The 24,029-nt window shown below is 45.8% G+C and overlaps 2 protein-coding genes and 1 non-coding gene across 6 annotated transcripts in view; all 3 read left to right on the top strand.

Moving 5' to 3' along the window:
* The first annotated feature begins 2,304 nt into the window (after positions 1–2,304).
* On the top strand, positions 2,305–21,582 carry PABPC4 (poly(A) binding protein cytoplasmic 4). Of its 4 annotated transcripts, none has more exons than XM_016218906.2 (16): positions 2,309–3,064; positions 6,707–6,900; positions 7,608–7,723; positions 8,918–9,057; positions 9,416–9,510; positions 10,175–10,312; positions 11,158–11,253; positions 13,376–13,648; positions 13,939–14,026; positions 14,173–14,244; positions 14,788–14,874; positions 14,969–15,096; positions 16,273–16,366; positions 16,473–16,603; positions 16,801–16,905; positions 17,985–18,307. In XM_016218906.2, the coding sequence occupies exons 1-15, from the start codon at positions 2,872–2,874 to the stop codon at positions 16,888–16,890; spliced, it is 1,935 nt and encodes a 644-aa protein (XP_016074392.1). In that variant the 5' UTR covers positions 2,309–2,871; the 3' UTR covers positions 16,891–16,905; positions 17,985–18,307. The 4 variants fall into 4 exon arrangements, with proteins under 4 accessions (XP_087676457.1, XP_016074400.1, XP_016074392.1 ...); XM_016218891.2 differs by having other exon boundaries at positions 14,173–14,292; XM_087820331.1 differs by lacking the exons at positions 16,801–16,905; positions 17,985–18,307 and adding an exon at positions 20,770–21,582 and having other exon boundaries at positions 2,305–3,064; positions 14,173–14,292.
* Positions 11,522–11,655, top strand: LOC148092393 (small nucleolar RNA SNORA55). Its single transcript, XR_015715111.1, has one exon. It is a non-coding gene; the product is annotated as a small nucleolar RNA SNORA55 (small nucleolar RNA).
* The window catches only part of LOC107542158 (peptidyl-prolyl cis-trans isomerase E-like), a gene marked incomplete at its 5' end in the record, with an annotated part of 15,556 nt that continues 12,436 nt past the window's right edge, over positions 20,910–24,029 (top strand). Inside the window, 2 exons of the mRNA XM_016219396.2 lie at positions 20,910–21,003; positions 21,615–21,655. Of these exons, the coding sequence (XP_016074882.2) occupies positions 20,910–21,003; positions 21,615–21,655 (135 nt within the window). The remainder of the gene's footprint in view (positions 21,004–21,614; positions 21,656–24,029) is intronic.

Here is a 24,029-nt window from a genome sequence, read left to right as displayed (position 1 = left end):
CCCCAACTGAGGATCGAACCTGCAACCTGAGTATGTGCCCTGACCAGGAATCAAACCTGAGGCCCTTCAGTGTGCAGGACGACACTCTAACCACTGAGCCACACTGGCCAGGGGCAAAATGGCGATGATTTTAGAGAGAAAATTATGTTTCAGTAATACACCTTCATAGATATTAGATTCTAGTGCTGTTCATTGTCTTTTGAGGTTTTAGTTTTCTACCCATAAACTGGACGAGGTGCTGAATTCTTCTAATTTCCTTCAATATCCTGCTATAACTCTGCAAATGAATGTTCCAATTTTTCTGCCATCTAACTTGTAATCATTGAGAGCTAAAACTGTCCTTTTCCCAAATCCATGCTAGCTAAAGTGTGACAACTTGATATGAACTTCAGAGAAATCACAACAGCTCATATATGGACAATCTTCATGCCTGTTACAGACAGATCATCTGAGACATGCAAACTGTAGACTAGGAAGAGTTATTGGACTGTAACTGCCTGCCTTCACTCCAGAAAAAGATGATTCCAGATACATATCTAGAAATTTCGACTGGCTGCTTTGAGAACTCAGAGGTGGAATTATAAGCTGCTCTAATTATTAACCATTGTTTTTCTTTTGTTTACATAAAGATGCCTCTTATCAAATTCCTGATTGCTTGCACCCTCGGCCTCCCTTTGGGAGCCCACATGCATCACTATCTCCTGAAATGAGACACAACTGTTTAACTGAACTAACCTATTCTCAAGAGTGAGACTGGTTCAGTGAGATATGGGACAATCTATCAAACCCAAGTTCTGGAATGCGAAACTTCTCCGGAAGTTTCAAAGGCGGGACTAAAGTCGGTCACAACAGGCTTCTCCAATCTAAATCTGCCATTGTAGTACTTGAATTATTTTGAGCTGAAAGCAATTGAGACCCTGAGGGCTTGGGAGAAACTTTTACCCCCATCCCTTAAAGAATTTAAATTGGAGGCCTTGACTATAATAAGAGCTATTAACAGAAGTAAACTTTTTACAGCCCTATAGATAGGGTTGGCAAACATCTAATTACTCAACATCTGCTCTCCCTATTGTCCTGCAAATGACCCTCTTCCCCTTTGAAGCCTTACCTCATCCTTAGCTCCGAGCGTCATATACACCTCATTTTAACTGTCTCTGAACCTCCTGTGTGTCTGACTCTCTCATGTATGTGGAGTTTCTATACTTACAGATATCATTACATTTATTTACTTTCTCTTGTTAATGTCTTGTCAATTTAATTATTAGACTAGCTGAAATAAAGTTTCTTTCTCCCCCACAAAGCACAGACACTAACTCCTTTTTACATATAAACAGAAAGTACTTTTTAGCCCTTAAATGTCAACTACCTTTCCAGAAGTGCCACTACCACGTAAATAGAGGGATGTTTGTATTTTGTTTTATGAAGCTTCATCAAAACTTGTTCATCTTTCTAGAAAACCCCATCACCCATAGATAGCACTGCACTGGTAGCTGTCCAAGCCTCATGATCCTACTGCTAGGTCCCAGTATTCTGAAAACTTCAGAATGCGCTCTCCTGTATTTGGGCCCAAACATTTACATATTGGAACACCTATTATGTAATTATAATTTACTTTATGTCACCTTTATTTTACAATTAAGCAATATATTGTTTATAAACCTTACGAGTGTGGGTGGATTAAATTACCTATGGGTTCTACTCCGGGAGAGGCGAGCTGTTTGCGATAGCATTCGAGCGGTCAGAGGCCCTTGGGTCTGGCCCAGGCCCACCCCCGCGGAGCGGTCCTCCGCGCGCCAGGGGTCGCTGTAGCACCGCACAGCGGCGCCGCGGCGCTCTCGCGTGGCCGCCCCGCCTCGGGCCCCCGGGCCGAGTGGGCGGGCACGACTGCGCCCAGGTCGCGAGGCGCCCTTCGACCAGCAGCGCCCGGGGCGGGTATAAATGGAGCGGTGGCTCCCCCAGCCGCCTCTCTCCGCCCCGGGTCGCCGCAGCCTTTGCCGCTTTCGGGCTCAGTAGCCTGAAGAAAAAAAAGAGAAAAAAATAAAAAAAAAACCCGAAAACGCTTTAAAATCTGAAAAAAAAAAAAAAAGAGAGAAAAAGAAAGAGAGAAAGAAAAAGCGAATCCTCCTCGGGGAACCCGCGGGGAAGTCACTTTTGCACGCTTCCGGCCTGCCCGCGCCCGCCGCCGCCGCCGCCGCCGCCGCCGCCGCACCTGGGCGTCCGTCGGTCCCCGTCTGTCGGTCCGGTGGTGAGCTGCCCGCGTCCACGCGCCTCCGCTCAGGCCTCCCGCCCGCGCCGCGTGGCAGCCCCGCGCCCCCGCCCCCCGCGCCGGCCTCCCCGCGCACCACGTGTCCGCGCTGCCCTTCGCGGCCCGGCGTGTAGGCGGCTGCGCGCTCGGCCCCCTAGGCTCGCCGAGCCGACGCCGACAAATATTTTGTATCCCTCTTCCCTGGCTGCTGTAATCTTACACCGCCAGGAGCCCGAGGCCTATATTTAAAGAAACGCGTGTCCCGGAGGCCGCGTGGGCAGCGTTTGGTTGGCTCTTTAAGAATTTTTGTAATTTGGAGGGAAGTCCCCATTTTAATAAATTTGTTTTGGAAATTTGGAGCTTCAGGCCAGGACAGCTGAAAATTACTAACTCCCAGGGAGGGCCATATTGTTTTTGAGAGCCTTTTGTCTGCGGTCTTGCAGTCTCCAGCGAGCCGCCCCCGAACTCGTCTGTCCCTCCTGGTGCTGAGCCTACGCCAGCCTCTCAGCCTCACTCTGCCACCTGTGAGCCGCGGCGCGGCCCGGGCTCCGGGAAGAACCCCTTTTTGTCCCGTGTGGTCCCTGTAAGAAGTCCTGGCGGGGCTTGGGGTGGTGGGGGCTGGGGAGATGAACGCTGCCGCCAGCAGCTACCCCATGGCCTCCCTGTACGTGGGTGACCTGCACTCGGACGTCACCGAGGCCATGCTGTACGAAAAGTTCAGCCCTGCGGGGCCTGTGCTGTCCATCCGGGTCTGCCGCGATATGATCACCCGCCGCTCCCTGGGTTATGCCTACGTCAACTTCCAGCAGCCAGCTGACGGTGAGTAGAAGCTGTGTCCACAAATTCTCAGGATCCCCGGGGGCCCTAGGAGCCATCCACCAGGCAGGTCCCTACCCACATGGGGGAGGGGGGGCGCATCATGACAGCACGTTGCCACAGAAGCCATGTGGGGAGCAGGATGCAGGGGTTGAGAACACGGGATCCTGGCATCAGATGACCAGTTTCAGTCTTGTTTCCACCACTTGCAAACTGGGTGACCTTGGGCTAATCAGTGGTGGCAATGGGGTTGGGACCCAAGGAGACTAAAAGGGTTTCAGAGGGAAGTCACCATCATTCCGTGGTGTGTGTGGTCCTGCTCCAGTGGGGCTGATCTATTAGAGAGACCCTTGCTGGTAAGTGGGTGTGGGCATGGGCAGGTGCCCCTTACAGGCGTGCCAAAAAGCACAATTGAAATATAATTCCTGCAAAAATTTTAGATTGCAAAACTGCTGCCCTTTCCCCTACCTTTCCCCTGGACTAAGTCTGATTTTGTGCTAGTAAGGGTCTTTCAAGGCAGGTAGGAGGCAGGAAATAATTCTGTGCATTAAATTTGAGGAGGCACTTGTGTTAGCACCACTAGACAGAGCTTCGTGTGCCAGGCCAGCTCCCTAGTCTGGGTGTTTGCCACTGGGGTGGAGGTATTCTTGAATCTGGATGAAGCCTTGGGCTGTGGAAAATAGGTCTCAAGGTGGTCTGGGGAAGAACCGCTGTGGAAATCCACTGGGCTGGTGGGGATTATCATCTCACCTGTGAACAATGCTTTACACCTTTCAAAACCCTTTACTTCATCCCATCTGAAGAATATAGTACTCCTGAGAAGGGAAAGGGACTGCCAGTGGAGTGGAGAGGTATGCTGCAGGCGTGGTGGCAGGGGTGAGGCCTGAGGAAACCTAATCGGGGGCTGCACGTGACTCTAGATTAAAAAGGAACAACTGTAGAGATCATTACTGGGAGAAACAAGCCATTCTGTGTCAAAGGATCTCTCCAGGTCCCTATTTTTGTCCCCACTTTGTTTGCTGGCCGTGAAGCAGAGAATGTCACTTGCCCAGGATGCAGCTGAGACCAGAGGATTGGACTTGTTGAGATACACAAGACACTGCTCCCACCAATTCCGTATGCTCTGAGCTGACTTGTGTCTGGCTACAGGCACAAAGAAGGTAGCTGAGTGTCGCCTTTTTAGGTGGGAGCAGTGGGTACATTAGCTGTTGCCTGCCTTCTTGACTCTTCTGAACAAAAGTCCTGTCACTTAGAGATAGTAGCAGAAGCCATTGGTCAGTGTATCTGCCAACACATACCTCTGCAGGACCTCTCCTTGCTATAAATAAGTGCAGCCTGATTTGTCGGGCTAAGCTGACTTGCCTTCTGCAGCACTGTCTGGAAATAGAAGAGGATCTGTGTTGAAATGGGTTCCTTCACTGCTAATTAATGAAACAACACAAGTTGGGGTCTCAGGCTTTCTATCTCAGCCGGCGATCAGAAGCAAAATCTTCTGTGCCTGAACTTTTCCTGCCTTGGATCTTTCTTGTCTCCCATTTCCTGACTTCCTCCCCTCCCACACTGAGGAGCCCACCTGAGGAAGGTGGCAAAGGTGGTTGGAAATGAGTGAAAAGGAGATACTCCCTTGGTTGGCCAGGCAGCTAAGCTTGTGGAGGGGTAGTTAGGGGATTTTGTCCCCTTTTTAAGTGGGATGGTGCCTTGAAGCAGGAAACCTCCCTACCCCCCATCTTTTCATGGAGGACATTCCTGGGTAATAATATCATTGCATAAGTCAGGGTAAATGGCCAGCAGCTCTGGGTCCTTGTTACAAGTGAAGAGAATTGCTTCTGACTGCAGGTGGTGATACCTTTTAGCTTCTGGTCCTTCAAATGGTCTCCATGGTGCACACATGGATATGGTTGGGAAACTAAGGAACCAAGGCCCTGGATAGGGAACTTGGTTGGACTCCAAGTCATTTGAAGACCTGGAAATGACCAGATGCAGGGCCTACCTGTACTGTCTACTTAGGTAGAAGGGTGTTGCCATTTTCTCCTTCTTGTCTCATAACACAAAGAACGTTTCTGTGTGTGACCATTAGTAGTTATCATTTTGATGATTGAGGCTTTTTGTCTGTATCAATTTCTGTTCTCAGAAACTGAAAATATAAGAAACTGGGCTGAATTCAGGGATAGCACTTTTTCAATCCCAATCATTTGCTCTCAGTTTTGTTTTGTCATTTGTCTCATAGTTGGAGTGTAGACTAAATGACAACTAGTTGATAACTTCAATGCAATACTTTATTGAAAAAGAACCAGAAAATCTGGTATTAGTTTATTTTGAAATTCAATATTATTCTGTATTAGTTTTGGGTGTATAGCATAGTGGTTAGACAATGGTATTAGTTTCTTTTCTCTCTTTTGTTTGTTAACCCTCACCCACAGATGTTTTTTCCATTTTTAGAGACAGTAGAAGGAGTAGAAGGGAGGGGAGAGGGAAGGAGAGGGAGAGGGAGAAACATCAATGTGACAGACACATCGATTGATTGCTTCTGGAGATCAAACCTATGACCCTTGGGTGCGTGGGCCAATGCTCTAACCACTGAACCACACTGGCCAGGACAGTGGTATTAGTTTTTTAATCACTAGTTAGCTGCACCATTTAGCCACCCTGAACATAAGTTTGTTCATTTTATAAAATGGATAATTTCACCTGTCCCACCTGTGTCACTGTGATAGACTGTACTGTCTTTTATAAATGACTTAGTCTTTTTTTAAAAAGGCTTAGTCAAATAGGAGGTACAGTAATCCCCCCTTTTTTGCTGGTTTGCTTTTTGTGGTTTCAGTTACCTGTGGTCAACTATGGTCCAAAAAGATCAAATGGAAAATTCCAGAAATAAACAATTCATAAGTTTTAAATTGCACGCTGTTCTGAAGCGTGATGTACTCTCCCGCCATCCTGCCCGGGATGAGTCATCCTTTGTCCAGAATATCCATGCTCTGTACACTACCAGCCAGTTGGTCAAGTCACTTAATAGCCATCTCAGTTATCAGATCGACTGCTGTAGTGCAGTGTTTGTGTTCAAGTCACCCCTATTTTACTTAATAATGGCCCCAAGCACAAGAGTAGTGATGCGGGCAATTCAGACAGGCCAACGAGAACTGAGAAGTGCTTCGTTTAAGGAAAAGGTGAGTACAATACAATAAGATGTTTTGAGACACAGGCCACATTCTTACAACTTTCATTACAGTATATTGAGAAAATTTTTCCATTTTATTATTATTGTTAATCTCTTACTATGCCTAATTTATTTATAAATTAAATTTTATCATGGGTATTGTATGTATAAGGAAAAACATATAATTGGTACCATCTGCAGTTTCAGGCATCCACTTCAGGGGTCTTGGGACAAATGCCCCACCACTATGTTATCATTTGATCCTGGTTATCATTTGATCCAGAAGGCCATTTAGATGATCTTGCCTAAACCCCTTACCCAACAAGGATGCAGACCCACAGGGGTTGAGACTTCAGCCATGAAGTAGATTAATTGGCTAGAATTTAGAGTGGTTACCTTGAAAAGTCCTGGAATTATTTATTCCTGGGATAGTGGCAGTTTACCTGTGTGAGGTGTTTTATATCCTTGACTGAAGTGTGTTTCTCTTGCAGCTGAGCGGGCCTTGGATACTATGAACTTTGATGTGATTAAGGGAAAGCCAATCCGCATCATGTGGTCTCAGAGGGATCCCTCTTTGAGAAAATCTGGTGTGGGAAATGTCTTCATCAAGAACCTGGACAAATCTATAGATAACAAGGCACTTTATGATACTTTTTCTGCTTTTGGAAATATTCTGTCCTGCAAGGTAAACATTGATTAAATTATTTCAGCAGAATAATTACTGCATTCTGAAAACAAGATAAATACTAAATGGGAAACTGCCTTGGAATTAGTGGACAGGGTATGGTAATTTTAAAAATTCTGGAAATGGCTCTTAGACCTACAAGTTCCTCGTAGATAGTCTTGTGCCACAACCTAGCATAACTAACAGGTGCTTTTGTGTTTTTGTTTGTTCTTCCCTCTGCCTGAAATATCCTTCCTGTCTGCTAAGTTTGGAAAGCATGAAAAGGTTTCTCTTGGGGTGGGGACCCAGAGCGGTGCCTCTGGTTTCCAGGAAGCTCTGTGTAGTCATTTTAGAAGCATAATTCACCTTCTTCCTTTTCTGTGCACCTGTTTGTGTGGAGAATTATGTATAACTTGTGTGGTGGTGGTGAACATGTCTGACTCCACACTAGACTGAAATTCTGTTGCAGCTTGGAAAATGGTTTGTCTTTCTACAGCACTGTGGTTTTGAACCCATATCTCTTAGTGTTTTTAAATTAGTGGCCACCATTTGTAAATGGAACATTAGTGGGTGCCTGGTGCTGAGTGTTAGAAAAACCTTAACTGCTGTTGTCTCCTGCTGTTTGCTAGAGGCCTCAGTCATGGGAGACCCTGAGTAAGAGACCACATGGTTCTGGAATTTCTGGAGCTACCCAGTGGCATTAAAGTGGCCTGCCTTGTCTTTGACAGGTGGTGTGTGATGAGAACGGCTCTAAGGGTTATGCCTTTGTTCACTTCGAGACCCAAGAGGCTGCAGACAAGGCCATCGAGAAGATGAACGGCATGCTCCTCAATGACCGCAAAGTGTGAGTGTCCCAGTCTGGAGCAACATCCATCGCATGAGCCAGCCATGGCCCCACCTCGGTATTAACTGGCACACACAAGGCAGCTACTGGTTCTCTCGGCCCAAGTGTGGCCTGCTCCTACCTCTCCACTCCAGGGCTGGTGAGTCTCCCTGCTGAGCCATGGCAGCCCTTTTGACTCGCCAAGGTGGGCTTCCTGCCCAAGCCATGGCCTGCCTGCTGCCTCTCCCTTAAAAGCATATGTCTGGGTTTTGTGATCATTGGCAACTGGGGCTGGCTGGAACACAGCTCTAAGCCCACTCAGAGCAGGGGTCTTTGCCAGCGGCAGAGTGGAGAGGGCCCTGGACTGACCAGGAGCTGTATATTAGCTATGTCACCTTGATCTGTCCACGAGGTCACTTGCTAGGAGTTAATGCCAAATTGCCCCCAGATCTTCACTTGGCTAACTTACGACATAGTAGCTTTCTAACACAAGGCTGGCTCCACAGTAGTACTTAATTTGGTTACAAGGAAAAATCTCATCTCATTGCAGAAGGCGCTATTCATAATAGATCTTGTTGTTTTGGTGTGCAGAATGGAGAGATGGGGATCTTAGCTAAGCCATTCCGGGAGAGGAGAAGGGACAATAAGTCTTGGCTATAATAAAAGTCATTTCTGTCCTTTGGGTTGTTGAACACACCAGGGATGGGTTACATCGATAATGTGTATGCGCCCAGTTGTCAAGTTTCCCAAAGGTATCACTAGAAAGAAATCAGAGTCAATGTATGGATACATTCCTATTAAATGTAAATAAAGTGAAAAATTAAAGGTAGTTCACTCCAGCAATTTCACTCCTCAGATTAACCACTGTTAACAGTTTGGTTTGTATCCCTCCAGACCTTTTCTATGCATTTACATAGATGCACAGAAATGAACGTTTAAAAAAACATGGTCGTCAGGTTTCTTCACGAAGGCATTGTGATGTGGTAGGAGTAGCCTGGTCTGAGCCAGGAGTCCTGGGGCTGGTCCCTGCAAGACAGTCCTGCCTCTTTCTCTTTCTGCGGGGAGTTGGGTGTCTCTGAGCTTGCTCTCTTGGTGGTTGGATTGGGACTCGTGTTTTAACCTCTCCTGTCAGCCTTTAACCTGCATTCCTTTGGTCCCCTGGAAACCACGTTTTGTTTCTCTGGGTGATCACTGTTTTTCATGGTTTCTTTTTAGGTTCGTGGGCAGATTCAAGTCTCGAAAAGAGCGGGAAGCCGAGCTTGGAGCCAAAGCCAAGGAGTTCACCAATGTGTATATCAAAAACTTTGGGGAAGAGGTGGATGACGAGAGTCTGAAAGAGCTGTTTAGCCAGTTTGGTGAGTTGAGTCCTTTGCCCCATGTGTCGTCTTTCACAGTCCACCAGATCTGGACTTCATCTGTTTCCATTTAAGAGAAGAGGGCACCTAGACCCAGAAGTAAAATACCTTGCATGACAAAGGTAGCAGTTTAGATAAGAATAGACTCCAGGCCTCGGCTCTTGGCTTTACCCTACCTCATCCAAGCTCCAAGGCCATCTCAGCAGCTTGGTCAAATTAGAAGGCCAGGCACGGTGCCTCTTTCTTAATAGTCTATCTGGGTTCAGCAAGAGGCGGCTTCAAGTGGGCTCCTAGAGAGCCTCTCTCCTTGAGCTGTGGTAGAGATGGTGTTACTTATAGTTCTGTCCTTTGGTAATAGGTAAGACCCTAAGTGTCAAGGTGATGAGAGATCCCAGTGGGAAATCCAAAGGCTTTGGCTTTGTGAGTTACGAAAAACATGAGGATGCCAATAAGGTAAGAGTACCACGAGGGTTGGGGAAAATTTTGTAGGAAGTGGCCCCAGAGTGCGGACAGGGCCCTGATGATACATAGAGTGGAGCTGGAATTATCTGAGTGTCTAGTAGTGATGCGCAGTTACTGTACTCTGGAATGGCTTTCTTAAGGGGGCTTACACATTAATGTATCAGTTAACTGTTTTCGAAACACTTGGCGCACATAGCTGTCACCTTAGCTATTCAGCCTTACAGGTTGAAAATAGGACAGGTGTTTGTTCCCATTCATGGGCAAGGGAGCTAAGGGCCAGAGAGGAGTTGATTTGATAACAGGACAACAGCTACTTGTGGGTGAAGCATTGTGCTAGGATCTTGACGTTATCACTTAATACAAAAGAACCTGAGGAATCTAGTGAACCAGGGTCATGTCTGCTATGCTTGTGTTTGTACAACTGCACTATTTTTCCCCCTATATTATCTGGGCCAATAACCCGTCTAAATATTAACCCCATTTTACTGATGAGGAAGTTTGGATTTTTGTAGCTGACTTTAGAGGCAGAGTGAAGTTAGTTTTTAGACCTATAGGGAAGGTTTTTTTCTCAGCATATTTGGTGAGACTTAACCTCCAGAGAGAGGCCCCTGCCTCTGTATCTTGTTTTAAAGATGCATATTTATTTCTTCTTTAGGCTGTGGAGGAGATGAATGGAAAAGAAATCAGTGGGAAAGTCATTTTTGTAGGCCGTGCACAGAAGAAAGTGGAACGGCAGGCTGAGTTAAAACGGAAATTTGAACAGCTGAAACAAGAAAGAATTAGTCGATACCAGGTGAGAGGTGGTCTTGGCACAGCCTACCAATAGGGAATTTACTGTGTGTGTTGGCAAAACTCCCAAATGTTTAGCAGGCTTTCTCGTTGGGGACTTGGAGCCTGCTCGCCATCATCAGTTTAAAAGGATATGCCTACCAGATATAGCAGCAATTCTAGAACAGGGACCAGAGAGATTAATTTATTCATTTAGGGACTGTGTTCCAGAAGCCTCAGTCTGTTGTTAGTCATGTGGGTTCCTTTTACTTAAATGATACATATTTGTTTAGAATGGTGGCAGGAAGAGCCCTGCTGGGGTGAGTGGTCAGCCAGAGTGGCTGCAAGTGAAGAATGATAATAGCATGTGACTGCATTGATGCTCCTATCAGAATCTTAGGGCAATAGTTTCTCAACTTTGAACCAGCATCAGAATCCCCTGCAGGGCTTGGTAAGACACGGATTGCTACCCCGGCTGGTGTGGCTCAGTTGGTTTAGTGCTGTCCCATGCAGTAAAAGGTTGCTGGTTCGATTCCTGGTCAGGGCACATGCCCTGGTTGCAGGCTCGATCCCCCATAGGGGGCATGCAGGAGGCAGCCTATCTGTATTTCTCACATCAGTGTTTCTCTCTGCCTCTCCCCTTCCTCTCTCTAAAATCAATAAAAACATTTAAAAAAAACAACAACTGGATTGCTGGGCCCCAGAGTTCCTGACACACTGTGTTTGGATTCTGGCTGGGAATTTACAGTTCCAATAAGTACCCAAAGATGCTCGTGCTGCTGGTGTGAGACCCACACTTTGAGAACCACTGTCTTACGGAATATATGGGGGAGTATAAAAGAGGAATTAACAATGATCCTTCTGCTGTAGGGGGTGAATCTCTACATTAAGAACTTGGATGACACCATTGACGATGAGAAGTTAAGGAAAGAGTTTTCTCCTTTCGGATCCATCACCAGTGCTAAGGTATTTTGAGATTCTGGGATTGAAAGCAGAAGTTGAAATCTTTTAGCAGTTTATTGGTATTTGTTTCATTGACGGAATAGGATCTAAATTGTGTTCATTTCTGAGAATAGCTACAACATTAATCTAGCAAATTCCTCCTGGCATTCAATTAGCCGTCTGAGCGTATGCTCTGGAGAATGACAATTCATTAAGTTATTACTGCGCTGTCTCCCAACTCCTGGGTATGGAGATGAATCTGACCGAGTCCCGCACTGCCAACCCCCCAAGAGCACCTGAATCTTTCCCATTCTTTGCTGCTTCGTGCTGGTGTGGGGACAGATGGTGCCACAGTAAAGCAGAGGAAATCCAGACGGGTTGTTTTCCATTTGTCTTGGGGCCTGTCTCTACAACTCTGCCACACTTGCTTCCTGAACGAAGGTATAATGAGGATTTTAGAGCTGGGATGGGAACTTCCATCCTTGTTTAGAAAGGAAGAGGAAAGAGGAGCAGGAAGTTTGTTTTTCTATATTTTGCCATGTGTGTCATTTGCTTGATTTTCTTTGATAATCAAATCAACTGAGTTAGCAGGGTAAGTATGAACCCCATTTTAAAGCCAAGGAATTTGATCCCTTGACAGTTTGCTCAGTGGTTAGAGCACCGGCTCACAGACTAAAGGGTCTTGGTCTTGGGTTCGATTCTGGTCAAGGGCACATACCTCGGTTGCAGGTTCAATTCTTAGCCCCAGTTGGGGTGTGTACAGGAGGCAACCAATTGATTTTTCTCTTTCTCTCTACCCCCCTTCCACTCTGAAAAGCAATGGAAAATAAAGTCAAGGTATTTGAGTCTTTGAGCAAGAGAATGCTGGTTACATGAGGATGGTGGACTGTATGTCACTGGCACTTTGGGAGTGTGACAGGATCTGAAAGTTTTGGGTGGTAGCCTGTTGCAAACACTAGTCCTGTTCAGCAGAGGTGCAGCAGGCATCACAAAGTCCACTAGGTTACGAGAAAGGAGGCCAGCTGGGCCAGTAAAGACTCTAGGTGACCCTGCCTGGCCCTTACCTAAAGTCACTCACAACCTGGGAGTGTCATAATAACTTACAGCAGAGAGTTGACCAGAGGACACCCTGTAGGGTTTCTGCAGTTCCTTGCCCAATCCCTCTTATCACCCACCTTGACTGGCCTCCATCAGCGCAAGGAATGCTAGTCTCCTTGCTTATTAGCACAATAGTCCAGTTGGCATTTGCAATAAGAGAGCCAAAGAGCCACATCTTGAAGTTTCATAGTCACCATTTTCATGATCAAGGTGTCTTGATCTTACCTTGTTGGCTCACTTCATTGGTAGAGAGTTGTTGAGTTGATACACATCTTTACTTCCATGGCAGTGAGCTAAGACACAAGATGGTGCCAAGCACATGCTGCTACTGCTACCAGTGCTTCTGAACAGGTAGGCCAGGGAAAGGAATAAATAACCTTTTCAGTGAGCAAAAGAGCCATTTGTGAACAACTAACTATGGAAAAAGACTGCCTGAACCAGAGACATGTGACTTTGTAGTAGCTATTTGCCTCATGGACATTGAGGCTTAGGGGGCAAGTAAGTGTTTGGTTAATGTTGTACAGCTTAGAAGTTGCAGAGCCAAGACTAAAATCCAACTGTCTCCCAGCTGGTCATTTTTCTACTGTTGCTCCCATTCACTTAATGGAGCAGTCATTGGTTTTCACTCCTTCCCACATGTGGTATTTCAAAAGCATATCCTAACTGTGGTAAGAGATTCTTAAGTTTTGTTCACCAAAGTCTTAGGCAGATGAAATCTGTGATTAAATTGCCTGATAGTACTGTATAGATAGATCTCTTGTTGGTACCCAGAGGTAGCTATGCTGCTAGGTATCAGGAAACATCTTTCAGTTTCTAGTTTAACCATTAGCCATATCACAGTGTTTGGGAACTTTAGAATCTAACAAAGAATATGCCTAGGCCCTACCCTTAGAAGTTGTGACTCCGTTGGTCTGGGGTACATCCTGGAACAGAACAGACAACCTCTCTTCTAGACGTGGTTTCTCTTTCAGCAGAACCCAGGTTTTCTGGCTCTTAATAGCTGCCCAAACATAGAATGTCTTTTTCTTAAGCTGGTCTCCTTTTGTAGGTAATGCTGGAGGATGGAAGAAGCAAAGGGTTTGGCTTTGTCTGCTTCTCATCTCCTGAAGAGGCAACCAAAGCAGTCACTGAGATGAACGGACGCATCGTGGGCTCCAAGCCACTATATGTTGCCCTGGCCCAGAGGAAGGAAGAGCGAAAGGCTCACCTAACCAACCAGTATATGCAGCGGGTGGCCGGAATGAGAGCACTCCCTGCCAATGCCATCTTAAATCAATTCCAGCCTGCAGCTGGTGGCTACTTTGTACCAGCAGTTCCACAGGTGGGTCTGCTGACAGCAGCTCCTGTGGTGGTCGGGGATGTAAGAGTTCTAGATCATCAGGGTGAGGATCCTTCAAATAAAACAAGGAAGGATTTAACCATGGTCATACATACAGTGGCAGGAGTACAGTAAAAGAATCCCCATTAACTGACCTTCCTTCCCCCAAGCTTTTGAGTAGAAAAAGCCTCTACCTGAATTAGCCAAGGCCTAGTAGTGAGATGAGCTAAGATACTTCTCTAGTGTGGACTCAGGTCCCTAAAATAAAAGGGCTGGGGTGCTCTTTCTTCCAGGCTCAGGGAAGACCTCCATATTACACACCTAATCAGTTAGCACAGATGAGACCTAATCCACGCTGGCAGCAAGGTGGGAGACCTCAAGGTAGGTGGTGGGAAACGGGGATTTGATCACCCAGGATATACCTACCCTGGTTTCCCCTGCCTCTTCTCCTTGTCCTCTCTGAGGTACAGCCTAGGTTCTGTTCCACATCATTCATCGCTGATGTGCAAGTTTTGTCTTTTCACCAGGCTTCCAAGGAATGCCAAGTGCTATACGCCAGTCTGGGCCTCGTCCAACTCTTCGCCATCTGGCTCCAACTGGTAATGCTCCGGCCTCTCGTGGCCTCCCTACTACTGCTCAGAGAGTCGGTGAGCAAACTGGCCTTGAGAAGCGTGGCCTGGGGAGGAGGGAGTCAGTATGACTAGGCTCTACCCAGGGTTGGTCAGTTTGTTGGGCTCATGGAGTCCTGGTTCTGTAATCTTAGCTGTGTGCTTAAATAGGTACTAAGGGGCAGAGAAACAATTCGTTCTAGGAGTGCTGGTTCCTTTTAAGAGTCTTTGCTCATTGGTGACTCATATGAACAAGGTTAGTTGTAGAAGTTTGTTAGCTGGATGACTAGAGGTGGCCCATTCTTTTGGGTGGAGTTGGGAGAGTTAAGGAAACTATTTTTTTACAGAGTATGTCCCGTATTCCAAGAAGTGGAAAGAGTTGTATGTTATTTGTTGGCTGTTCCTTGAGAGTAGCAGTAGAGGCCCCATGTGTGATGTGTTGTGTGAACATGCTTTGGAATTTCTCCTTCCGTGGGGCGTGGCCAGTTGGACATCTGCTGCCAACACTGATGTGCATTTGCTGGTCTGTTGTAGGGTCTGAGTGCCCGGACCGCTTGGCTATGGACTTTGGTGGGGCTGGTGCCGCCCAGCAAGGGCTGACTGACAGCTGCCAGTCTGGAGGTGGTATTGGATGCACACAGAATGGGGAAAGATGGGATTTGACGGGTCTTTGCCCAGACTGATGGGCTTTAATTTTACTTGTTCTTTTCCTAAGGTGTTCCTACAGCTGTGCAGAACTTAGCACCTCGTGCTGCTGTGGCGGCTGCTGCTCCTCGGGCTGTTGCACCTTACAAGTATGCCTCCAGTGTCCGCAGCCCTCACCCTGCCATACCACCTCTGCAGGTGGGTCCACCAAAGAACGCTAAAGGATTTTCATGTGATTTAAAAGATGCCTTGGTTTGATTCCTTAAACAGGTGTTAAATGCCTGCTCTATATCAGGATACTATGTCCTGCATGTGACACTGCCCTTGAGGGGCTCTCTGTGGGTGAGAACGGGCTTAAAAGTATTCTCCCTGATAACAGTTACCTTGGAAATGCCCCGGAGGAGACCGCTGGTGCTTCCTGCTCTCCTTTTCACAATATATATGTGCTCATTCGGCTCTGAGTTTCCATTTCTCTTTCACCTCGACTGGCCTAGTCAATCCTTAGCTGCTCTGCAATATGATTGGTACATTGAGGCAGGAAAGAACTTCATGTCACAGAGGAGTTCAGCTTCAGAGGTGTTGAGGTGGGGCAGTTGGACCTAGATCTCAGGTTTTCTAAGCTGGAACTTGTCATCTCTGGAGCTGTGCTTCTTAGGCAAGCCACAATGCAGCTGGTTTGTCAGAAAGCTCAGTAGCACTTTGCTTAGAGGAGACACACAGCTTTGTAATCTATGAGCTGCTTCCTCCTGCTCCATGCTCTCTAAGTTGAATATTTCCCAGAACTTGACACTATGTGAAATAATTTTTGCCTATAAGGCCCTACTTTTAGGGCTGTGCCTGGCATTGACCTTGCATGTTGATAGTCCTCAGGTATTTGATCGATAAAAACATTTGGTACAATAAAAGGGATGTAATTATAAATGGTTTGAAATTCATACCCTTTGACTCAGGCCCTGCTAGGAATTAACCCTAGAGAGGAAAAACCTAATTTTCAGGAAAAGGCTGTACATATACATGTCCACTGGACCTTATTTATTAACAAGGTTTCAAATTCTTGTGTAAACAACCTTGATTAAATCGAAATCATTTGATAGAGATGGTTGTGCCAAACATTGTAGGTTTGTTTTCTTATTTCCCTTCCAATAGCATGCTGTTCTTAGTGTAGTTGGCTGTGTATATGCCCATACCACGGTTCCTCACCTCACACTCTACCCCTCAAGACTGCAGTTAGTTCCTTGACAGCAAGGATAATTATTCCACCTTCTCTTTCACATAGTAGACTTTCAGATGTTGAACAGTAAGGCTCTTGACCACCATCAAATGTCCTTTCCTTGGTGCTAACTGTGCTAACTCGCTGCCTCTCCTGGTTCCCAGGCACCCCAGCCTGCGGTCCATGTGCAGGGGCAGGAGCCCCTGACTGCCTCCATGCTGGCTGCAGCACCCCCCCAGGAACAGAAGCAGATGCTGGGTATGTCCTTGTAGGGGAGTGGGCCAGAGCTTGGTACTGACCTGGACACCAGTTTCCATTCTTTCCTGTGACTCAACTTGGTTTTTACTTGAGTATCTTCCCACAGGAGAGCGTTTGTTCCCACTCATCCAAACCATGCATTCGAACCTGGCTGGAAAGATTACAGGAATGCTTCTAGAGATTGACAACTCCGAGCTACTGCACATGCTGGAGTCCCCCGAGTCTCTCCGCTCCAAGGTGAGCAGGGTGGTCTCAGCTGCGGAGGATGACCGGTGGCCTTCAACCCCCACGTGTGGCAGAGAAAAGGGGCTGCTGTGGTGTGGGTATTTGAGAAAGTCGTCAGCACCAGGAGAAGCCACCACTGGACCTGGGCATCAGGGAGGAGTGGAGGGGCTCTCCTTAGATGTCACTGACCACCCGGAGATTTCTCACAGGTGGATGAAGCTGTGGCAGTTCTACAGGCTCATCATGCCAAGAAAGAAGCTGCCCAGAAGGTGGGCGCTGTTGCTGCTGCTACCTCTTAGGCAAGGAAAAAAAACGTACGTTTGGCTATTTTTGTTTTCTGCAATGGTTTTGACTTATAAATATCGTCCTAAAAGATTAGGGACAATATATAGAGCCATGTTTCTGCCATTTAACCTGATAACTTCAACATGCTGTCATCTGGATGAGTTAACATGGAGAAAAGAGTACAGGTTGTAAATTATAGGGAACAAACAACAGTTTTCTCAATAAAGAGCACCTCCTTAGAAAGTTCTGTATAGCTTATTATCCTTTCCTGATGATTATAAGCAGACTTTCTTAAGAATTCCATTTTTGGTTTGGAATAATGATGAATATACAGGTTATCATAATCAGACCCTACAGCCTCATTTCTATGAATATCTCCCTGATTTGGTTGGAGATTGGTGAGGTCAGCTGTGTGTTTAGCCACTGCTTAGCTCTGGGAACACAGTAGGCACAGGCCTTGGTGTCATAAGTGGGAGACAGACACACAACTGACTGCAGTTACAGCATGTGTTCCAATCAACTTCTGGACTTGGGGGCCATGGCCCCTGTCTGCAGGGGATTGGATGAGTGAAGTTTAACTAGGACTTCTGACAAAGACTGATGAGGAAAGGAGAGAACCAAATGAGCAGAGGCATAGTCAAGGGAAAAGTGCAGGTGGTAAGGGCCAGAGCTAGTATGAAGGTTGGAGGTTGACTCAGCCGTGGCCCCTTGGCTTGTCATTTGGAATTTAAGCAAGAGAACCATAAAATTGTAGAAGCTTTGAGTACAGGGTGGCTTGGAAGGGTAGGGGCTGAGTCTTGATATATAGACTGTAGTTATCCTCAAAGTTCAGTGGTTCTCAATGATTATAAGCAGCCCCTTTAGAGGACATTTGCCAATGTCAGGAGACATTTCTGGTTCTCACAACTGGGAATGTGTCACTGGCATCTAGTGGGGTGCTGCTAAACATTCTACACTGCACAAGACAGCCCCAGCAGAATTTTATCCAGGCCAAAATGTCAGCACTTGAAGTTCAGGAACTCTGCTTTGTAATACTTTTTATCAGCGAGGAATTTCAGTGAATCTCTGAGGTTCTTCTGATTATTTATGTTGGTGCTTTTCTTTCCAGGATTCAAAAGCCAAATAACCCCTCATGGAATTCAGCTCAAGGTTTGAAGACTTCCTAGCATGTCCTATGGACCTCGACACCAAGAACCACAAATTGCAAATTTAATAGGTCATTTTGTATCAAAAGGTCAATTAAGAAGCACCTAGAATTTTTCAATTAAAAGAATATATTCTCTGGGTTCTGCTATGGCCTAGACAGTGTTAACTTTTTTTTTTTTTTTTTTTTGTATTGTGGGTTTTGATTCCACCCCTCCCCCCAAAATTGGTTTTATTTGATGTACCCAAGTCATAAGTTTCTCAATAAAGAAAAACATCTCCATAAAACTGCCTGTCTTGTATTTTACTCTGACCACACAGTTTTATTCTATAAATCTCTTTTCAGTAGAAGTAATTTTAGAATGTAAATAGGGTCAAATGAAGTTCTGTATAACTCATCCTTTCCTGCAGTTATAAGCAGGTTATTTTGGGTTAGGTGTGTAGAACTATCCCATTGCATTGTTACAGGAGGACTTTGTATTGACTTCATTTAACTTAGGAGAACAGGCGAACAGGCGTCTGATCACAGCAGGCCTTGTACCTAATACAGGATTGGCACATTTCTGAAGGACATAGGATGAGATCTGTAGGACCTGGCCGCTCCCTCCGTGACTTGCTGGTGATGGGTTGTCAGTCCCTTCTATCTCCTACAAGTTTGTTGTGCATGCGGGTCTGCAGGTCCGGTTGTCCAGATTTTGCAACTGGGTTTTCCCCTGGCAATGGGAAAAGGCTTGGGAGATAGGTCTGGGCGGCAACCGCAAACAATTGCTCAAGTCCTAAGTGTTTTGTGGTTCTTTTAGTCCTCAAAATGACCATAATCTAATCAAGGTCAACCAGTCTACTGCCCTCGTCCTCCAGGAACCCTTTTTCCCTTCCTGGAGCTTGGTGGGCTGTCCTTCCTCAGGGCCTTACCCACGTGATCCCTTTTCTTGGAATGTTCTTCCGCTTTGGTCGGCTCCCCCTTTTCTTTAAGGTCTGGCCCAGTCTACAGTAGATTCTCCCACTTTCTGATGCCCGTGGATACTGCGGCTATGGGTTTGTGTTTTGTATTATCTGACGGCCCCTCCGCACCTAGCGGCACCTAGTAACAGCTGAACCCGGTTGGTGCCACAGCATCTGCGCTGGAAGGTGAAGGGGCGGAGCGCGTGCGCGATGCAGACTTCCGGCGGAAGAGGGGGGGACAAGATGGCGGCCACCGAGAGGGTTCGTACGTTCGTGGGTGAAGCGGCGTGAGGGTGACGCCGGGTCTTCACCCGCAAGGCCTTGATTGAGTTGAAGTCCAGGCGGCACGTAGCGGCATGTTAGCGGCAGGTAGCGGCCAAGGCCGGTCTCTTTTGGGGCTTTATCCCTGCAGTCTGGACGGTGTTCGTGACCTAATGACGCCGCTGGTCCCAGCGCTACCCAGAGTCCTTTCCCCTCTGACCCTGGACCCAGAGCCGTGGTGAGATCTGTTACTGGGACCTCGGGTCGCAGCCCAAACTTTCGACCCTGCTTCCTTAGATGAAGGCAGTCCCAGAATAGTGGGGAATTATGGAAACAGCCTCGCGAGTTGGTGAGCACTGTGACGCAATTGTTTGATTGATTGTTGAAGAGGGGCCGGCGGTTTCCGGAAGTGACCGCTCCATCGGGAAAGATGAGGCCAGAGCTAAGTTTGAAAGGTCAGGAGTTGGGCATCCGAGGCGGGACCAAGCCGTTGGCATGGAGAGCAACAAGAGCGAAAGCCCAGAGGGCTGAAGGAGTCCAGTACTTGGAGGCAGATAGTTTGGACTGGAGAAGCGGAGGGGAAAAGAGGCTAGAGAGGTGGGCAGGGCTCAGGTTATGAAGGTCTTATATGTTTTGCTAAGGAATTTGGGCCCATCCTGTGGGCATTGGTGAGCTTTTGGACAACATTAAGCAGGGCATTGTTGTCGTCGGACTTGCACTTTGTTGGAATAATTCTAGTGGCTCTATAGAGGAAAGAGAAACTGGAGGTGGTGAGGTCATTTAAGAAGCTGCCAGAGGGGCTAGATGTAGGCCTGAAGAGGGATAGGAAGAAGTCATCTTGTGTACCCAAAAGACTGTAGGGACCCCTCTTTCTCTGCCCTATGGCTCTCTTGCTAGTACATTGTTGCAGCAACTGTACCAAGAGTGTGGAGGACATTAGTTTAGAAGGAGCTTGGTGCCTTTGAGGTGAGTTGGCCGAGGAGGTGGATGAAAAGTTCTTCATGCCGTGTTTATTCGTTTTGGAGACATCACAGGTATTCAGATTCCACTGGATTGTGAAACAGATGAGTCTTCAGTGTCTTTCATGTTTAGATTCCTAATGCCAGGGAAAGAACTTGAGAAAAAATGTTAAGTCATGTGCATTCTGTGTATGTTTGGTATGTAGTGAAGTTAAGGAGGATGTCCCTGTTGGTTAACATCACTGATCTTGATGATGGAAAAGGAATATCTGAGGACAACAAAGCCAAGATGGTGGTATGGCTATGGGCTGAATTTTACAGAGATTGACAATTTGTTGGGTGTGAAGAAAGGCTTTCTCCACATTGGAACCATTTGAGGCCTTTGACTTCTGTTCATTTAATATATAAACTGTATTGTAAGAATCAGTAAAAAGATAGTCTTTGAAAACTCTTGAAAGGTCTGATTGTTGTTTTACACCACCTGCCGGGAAGCTGAAACCCACCATATTTTCTCACCAGACCTCCCTTCTTGGCAGCAGTGCATTTAATATATTGTTTTTTTGTTTTTGTTTTTATTACTGATTTTAGAACAAGAGGAAGGAGAAGGAGAGAGAAACATCATTTGGCTGCGGGGACCAAGCCCACAACCCGGGCATGTGCCTTGACCAGGAATCGAACTGGCGACCTCTAGGTTCACGGTAAAATGCCAAACCAACTGAGCCACACGCACTAGCCAGGGCATTGGCAGCTGTGCTTTTAAAAAGCAGAGGGCAGCAGAGAAGCTCAGCCTCGACAATGGAGCCTTGGCCTCTGTTTACCTGGGTGAGTTTTCTTTCAGTTGGTATCACAGTTACAGTGCATACTTCTATTTGATCCCTGGTTGTTACTTTTTAAGATAGGAGATTTTGACCTAATTCTGCCACGAACTGTGTGTGACACTTTAATTCTCTGAGCCTTAAGTTTAGTTCTTAAATAAAATGGTAAGGCTGGCTTTTGGGGACCCTTCTACCCCTGCATTCTATAAATTAGTAACTCCTATTGCTCTTGCTCTCCGTCATCTAAAATAGCTGTGCTCCCTTCTTAAGTAGTCACCTAACTCAGTAGTGAGGTGAGTGCTCTGTATGTAGTTAATGTCCAATTGGAATAAATAATTGATAGACCAACATTTTTCCTTCTTTGTATAAGTCTTGTAAGCAAAGGTTATCAAAATGCTTGGAAAGTAACTTAAAGCTTAAATTGTGTAGTGGTTTAAAATTTTAGTCACTATTTTGTTATATTGACACAAATGCAGTGTCTTTAATATTTCTGGAAGCATTGCTAACTAAACCAAGGAAAATCTAAAAATTAGATTTTCACTTTATAAATGGCATCTGGCTTATAAATGGCTTCCTCCTCTTGCCCACATAATTAACTACCTATTTCTGCTGTTGTAGAAAAGCACCGAGGATTTGCTGTTGAATTTGAGTTGGCAGAGGTAAGTTTCAATGTTCACTTTTTTTATATATATATATATATATATATATATTTTTTTTTTTTTTTTTTTTTTTCTTGATTTCAGAGAGAGGAAGTTAGACGGAGAGAGAGAGAGAGAAACATCAGTGATGAGAGAGTCATTTATTGGCTGCCTCCTGCACGTCCCCTGCTGGGGATCGAGCCCGAAACCTGGGCATGTGCCTTGACTGGGAATCGAACCCTGATCTTCTGGATCATAGGTCGATGCTCAACTGCTGAGCCACTCAGGCCAGGTTTTTTTTCTTTTTAATTTTCACCCAAGGATATTTTTTCCATTGCTTTTCAGAGAGGGTATAAGGGAGAGAGAGAGAAACAGAAACATTGACGTGAGAGAGAGATATTGATTGGTTGCTGGGGATAGCTCTGGAATTGAACCCCGGACCCTTCAGTCCTTAGGCCAATGCTCTAAACACTGAGCCAAACCAGCTAGGGCCACTGATTGCTATTTTACTAGTGTTACTGTTGTCACTGCTTACAAAAGGTGCCATTTTCCATTTGGGTGGATGTAGTAGATTCCTGGGGTTGCCATAACAAATTACCACAAACATGGTGACTTAAAACAACAGAAATTTATTCCCACAGCTCTGGAGGTTAGACTGAAAACAAGGTATTGGCGGGGCCATGCTCCCTCTGAATATTCTAGGAGGAATCCTTTCCTTCCTGGCTTCTGGTGGCTCCTGGCAATCCTTGCATTTCTTGGCTTATAACTGCATCACTCCAGTCTCTGTCCCTGTCTTCACATGGCCTTCTTCTCTGTGTCTCTCTGTGTCTTGTTGTTAAAAAAAATATTTTTATTGCTTTTTAGAGAGAGGAAGGGGGAAGGAGAGAGAGAAACATTGATATGAGAGCAAAACATTGATCAGCAGCCTCCTGCATGCCCCCTGCTGAGGATTGAGCCCACAACCCAAGCATGTGCCCTGACTGGGAATCCAACCGGCAACCTTTCAGTACATGCATGGGTCAACGCCCAACCACCTGAGGCATACCAGCCAGGGCTGTCTTCTCTTCTTATAAGGACGCCACTCATTGGCTTTAGGGCCCATCCTAATTCAGCATGACCTCATCTTAACTAATTACATCTGCAAAGACCCTATTTCTAAACGGTCAAATTCTCAGGTTTGGGTAGATGTGAAATTTGGGAGACACTCTTCAACCCTCTACAGTGGCTTGGTGATGACAGTTGCCAAGAGGTAGGAAATTCTGGCTCGAAGTTCCCTTCATGTAGTCAGAATGTGGAAGACAGGTACTGCAGAGCCCTAAGCCTTCTGACCTGGTGTTGCTAGTTCCGGTTTTATTTGTGTATTCTCTGTCTCTGTAACCTGGGCGCATAGCTGTATACCACCAGCTCTAATAAGTGGTTAGTACTATACATGTCCTTTGTTAAATAGGTACATACAGTCTAGGCAGTTAGGAAGGGAAAACATCTTTTCTTGTGCTTGTGCTACTAAGTTTTTATTTTAAGTACTAACTACAAGAGTTGAACTGCAGGCGTGAACTTTTTTGTGGGGGCAGGATACTACAGCAGCTACTGATGATATGGTATGGCTGAGAATCTTTGCCTTTTTTTTTTGGTTGTTAAATATATTTTTATTGATTTCAGTGAGAGGAAAGGAGAGGGAGAGAGAGGTAGAAACATCAATGATGAGAGAGTCATTGATCAAGCCCACAACCCGGGCATGTGCCCTGACCAGGAATTGAACCCTGATCGCCTGGATCCTAGGTCGACGCTTAACTGCTGAGCCACACCTGGCCGGGGTCTTTGCATTTTATTGAAGCTGTTATTTGGTGTTTATTTACAGTACTCGTGCACATACTGTGTTTCCAGTTTCTATGGTCAAAGTTATATAGGAAGCGAAGTTGTCATTATTAGAAAAAATTCACTATGAACTATTTATAAAATTTTTATTCAGATATTCTCCCCATTTAACATTTGAATAAATATCAACCATCTTTGTTGTCAATCTTCCCCTGACTGTTTTCTATCTACGTCAAAGGTCAGGAAACCACAGTTCATGGGCCAGAGCCATCCTGTAGCTTGTTTTTGTATGGCCTATGAGCTAAATGGTTTTTATATTTTTAAAGGATTATGGAGAAAAGAAGAATGTGCGGCAGAGACTGTAGGTGGCCTGCAAAGCGTAAAATATTTACACTCTAACCCTTTTCAGAAAGTTTGTTGACCTTTAGGGCAGCGATTCCTTTTTTTTAATTTTTTTTTTTTTTTTAATTTTAAGTTTTTAATGAAAATTGTATATAAGATTACTTTATTCCTGCATCTTCTCAATTGTTTCTTCTTTGTATTTGCCCTTTTCCTTTCCTACTTGGCAAGATTTGGCTTT

The sequence above is a fragment of the Miniopterus natalensis genome, chromosome 9 (assembly GCF_054644295.1).
Source record: "Miniopterus natalensis isolate mMinNat1 chromosome 9, mMinNat1.hap1, whole genome shotgun sequence".
Lineage (NCBI taxonomy): Eukaryota > Metazoa > Chordata > Mammalia > Chiroptera > Miniopteridae > Miniopterus > Miniopterus natalensis.
This window is presented reverse-complemented; position numbering and strand designations above follow the sequence as displayed.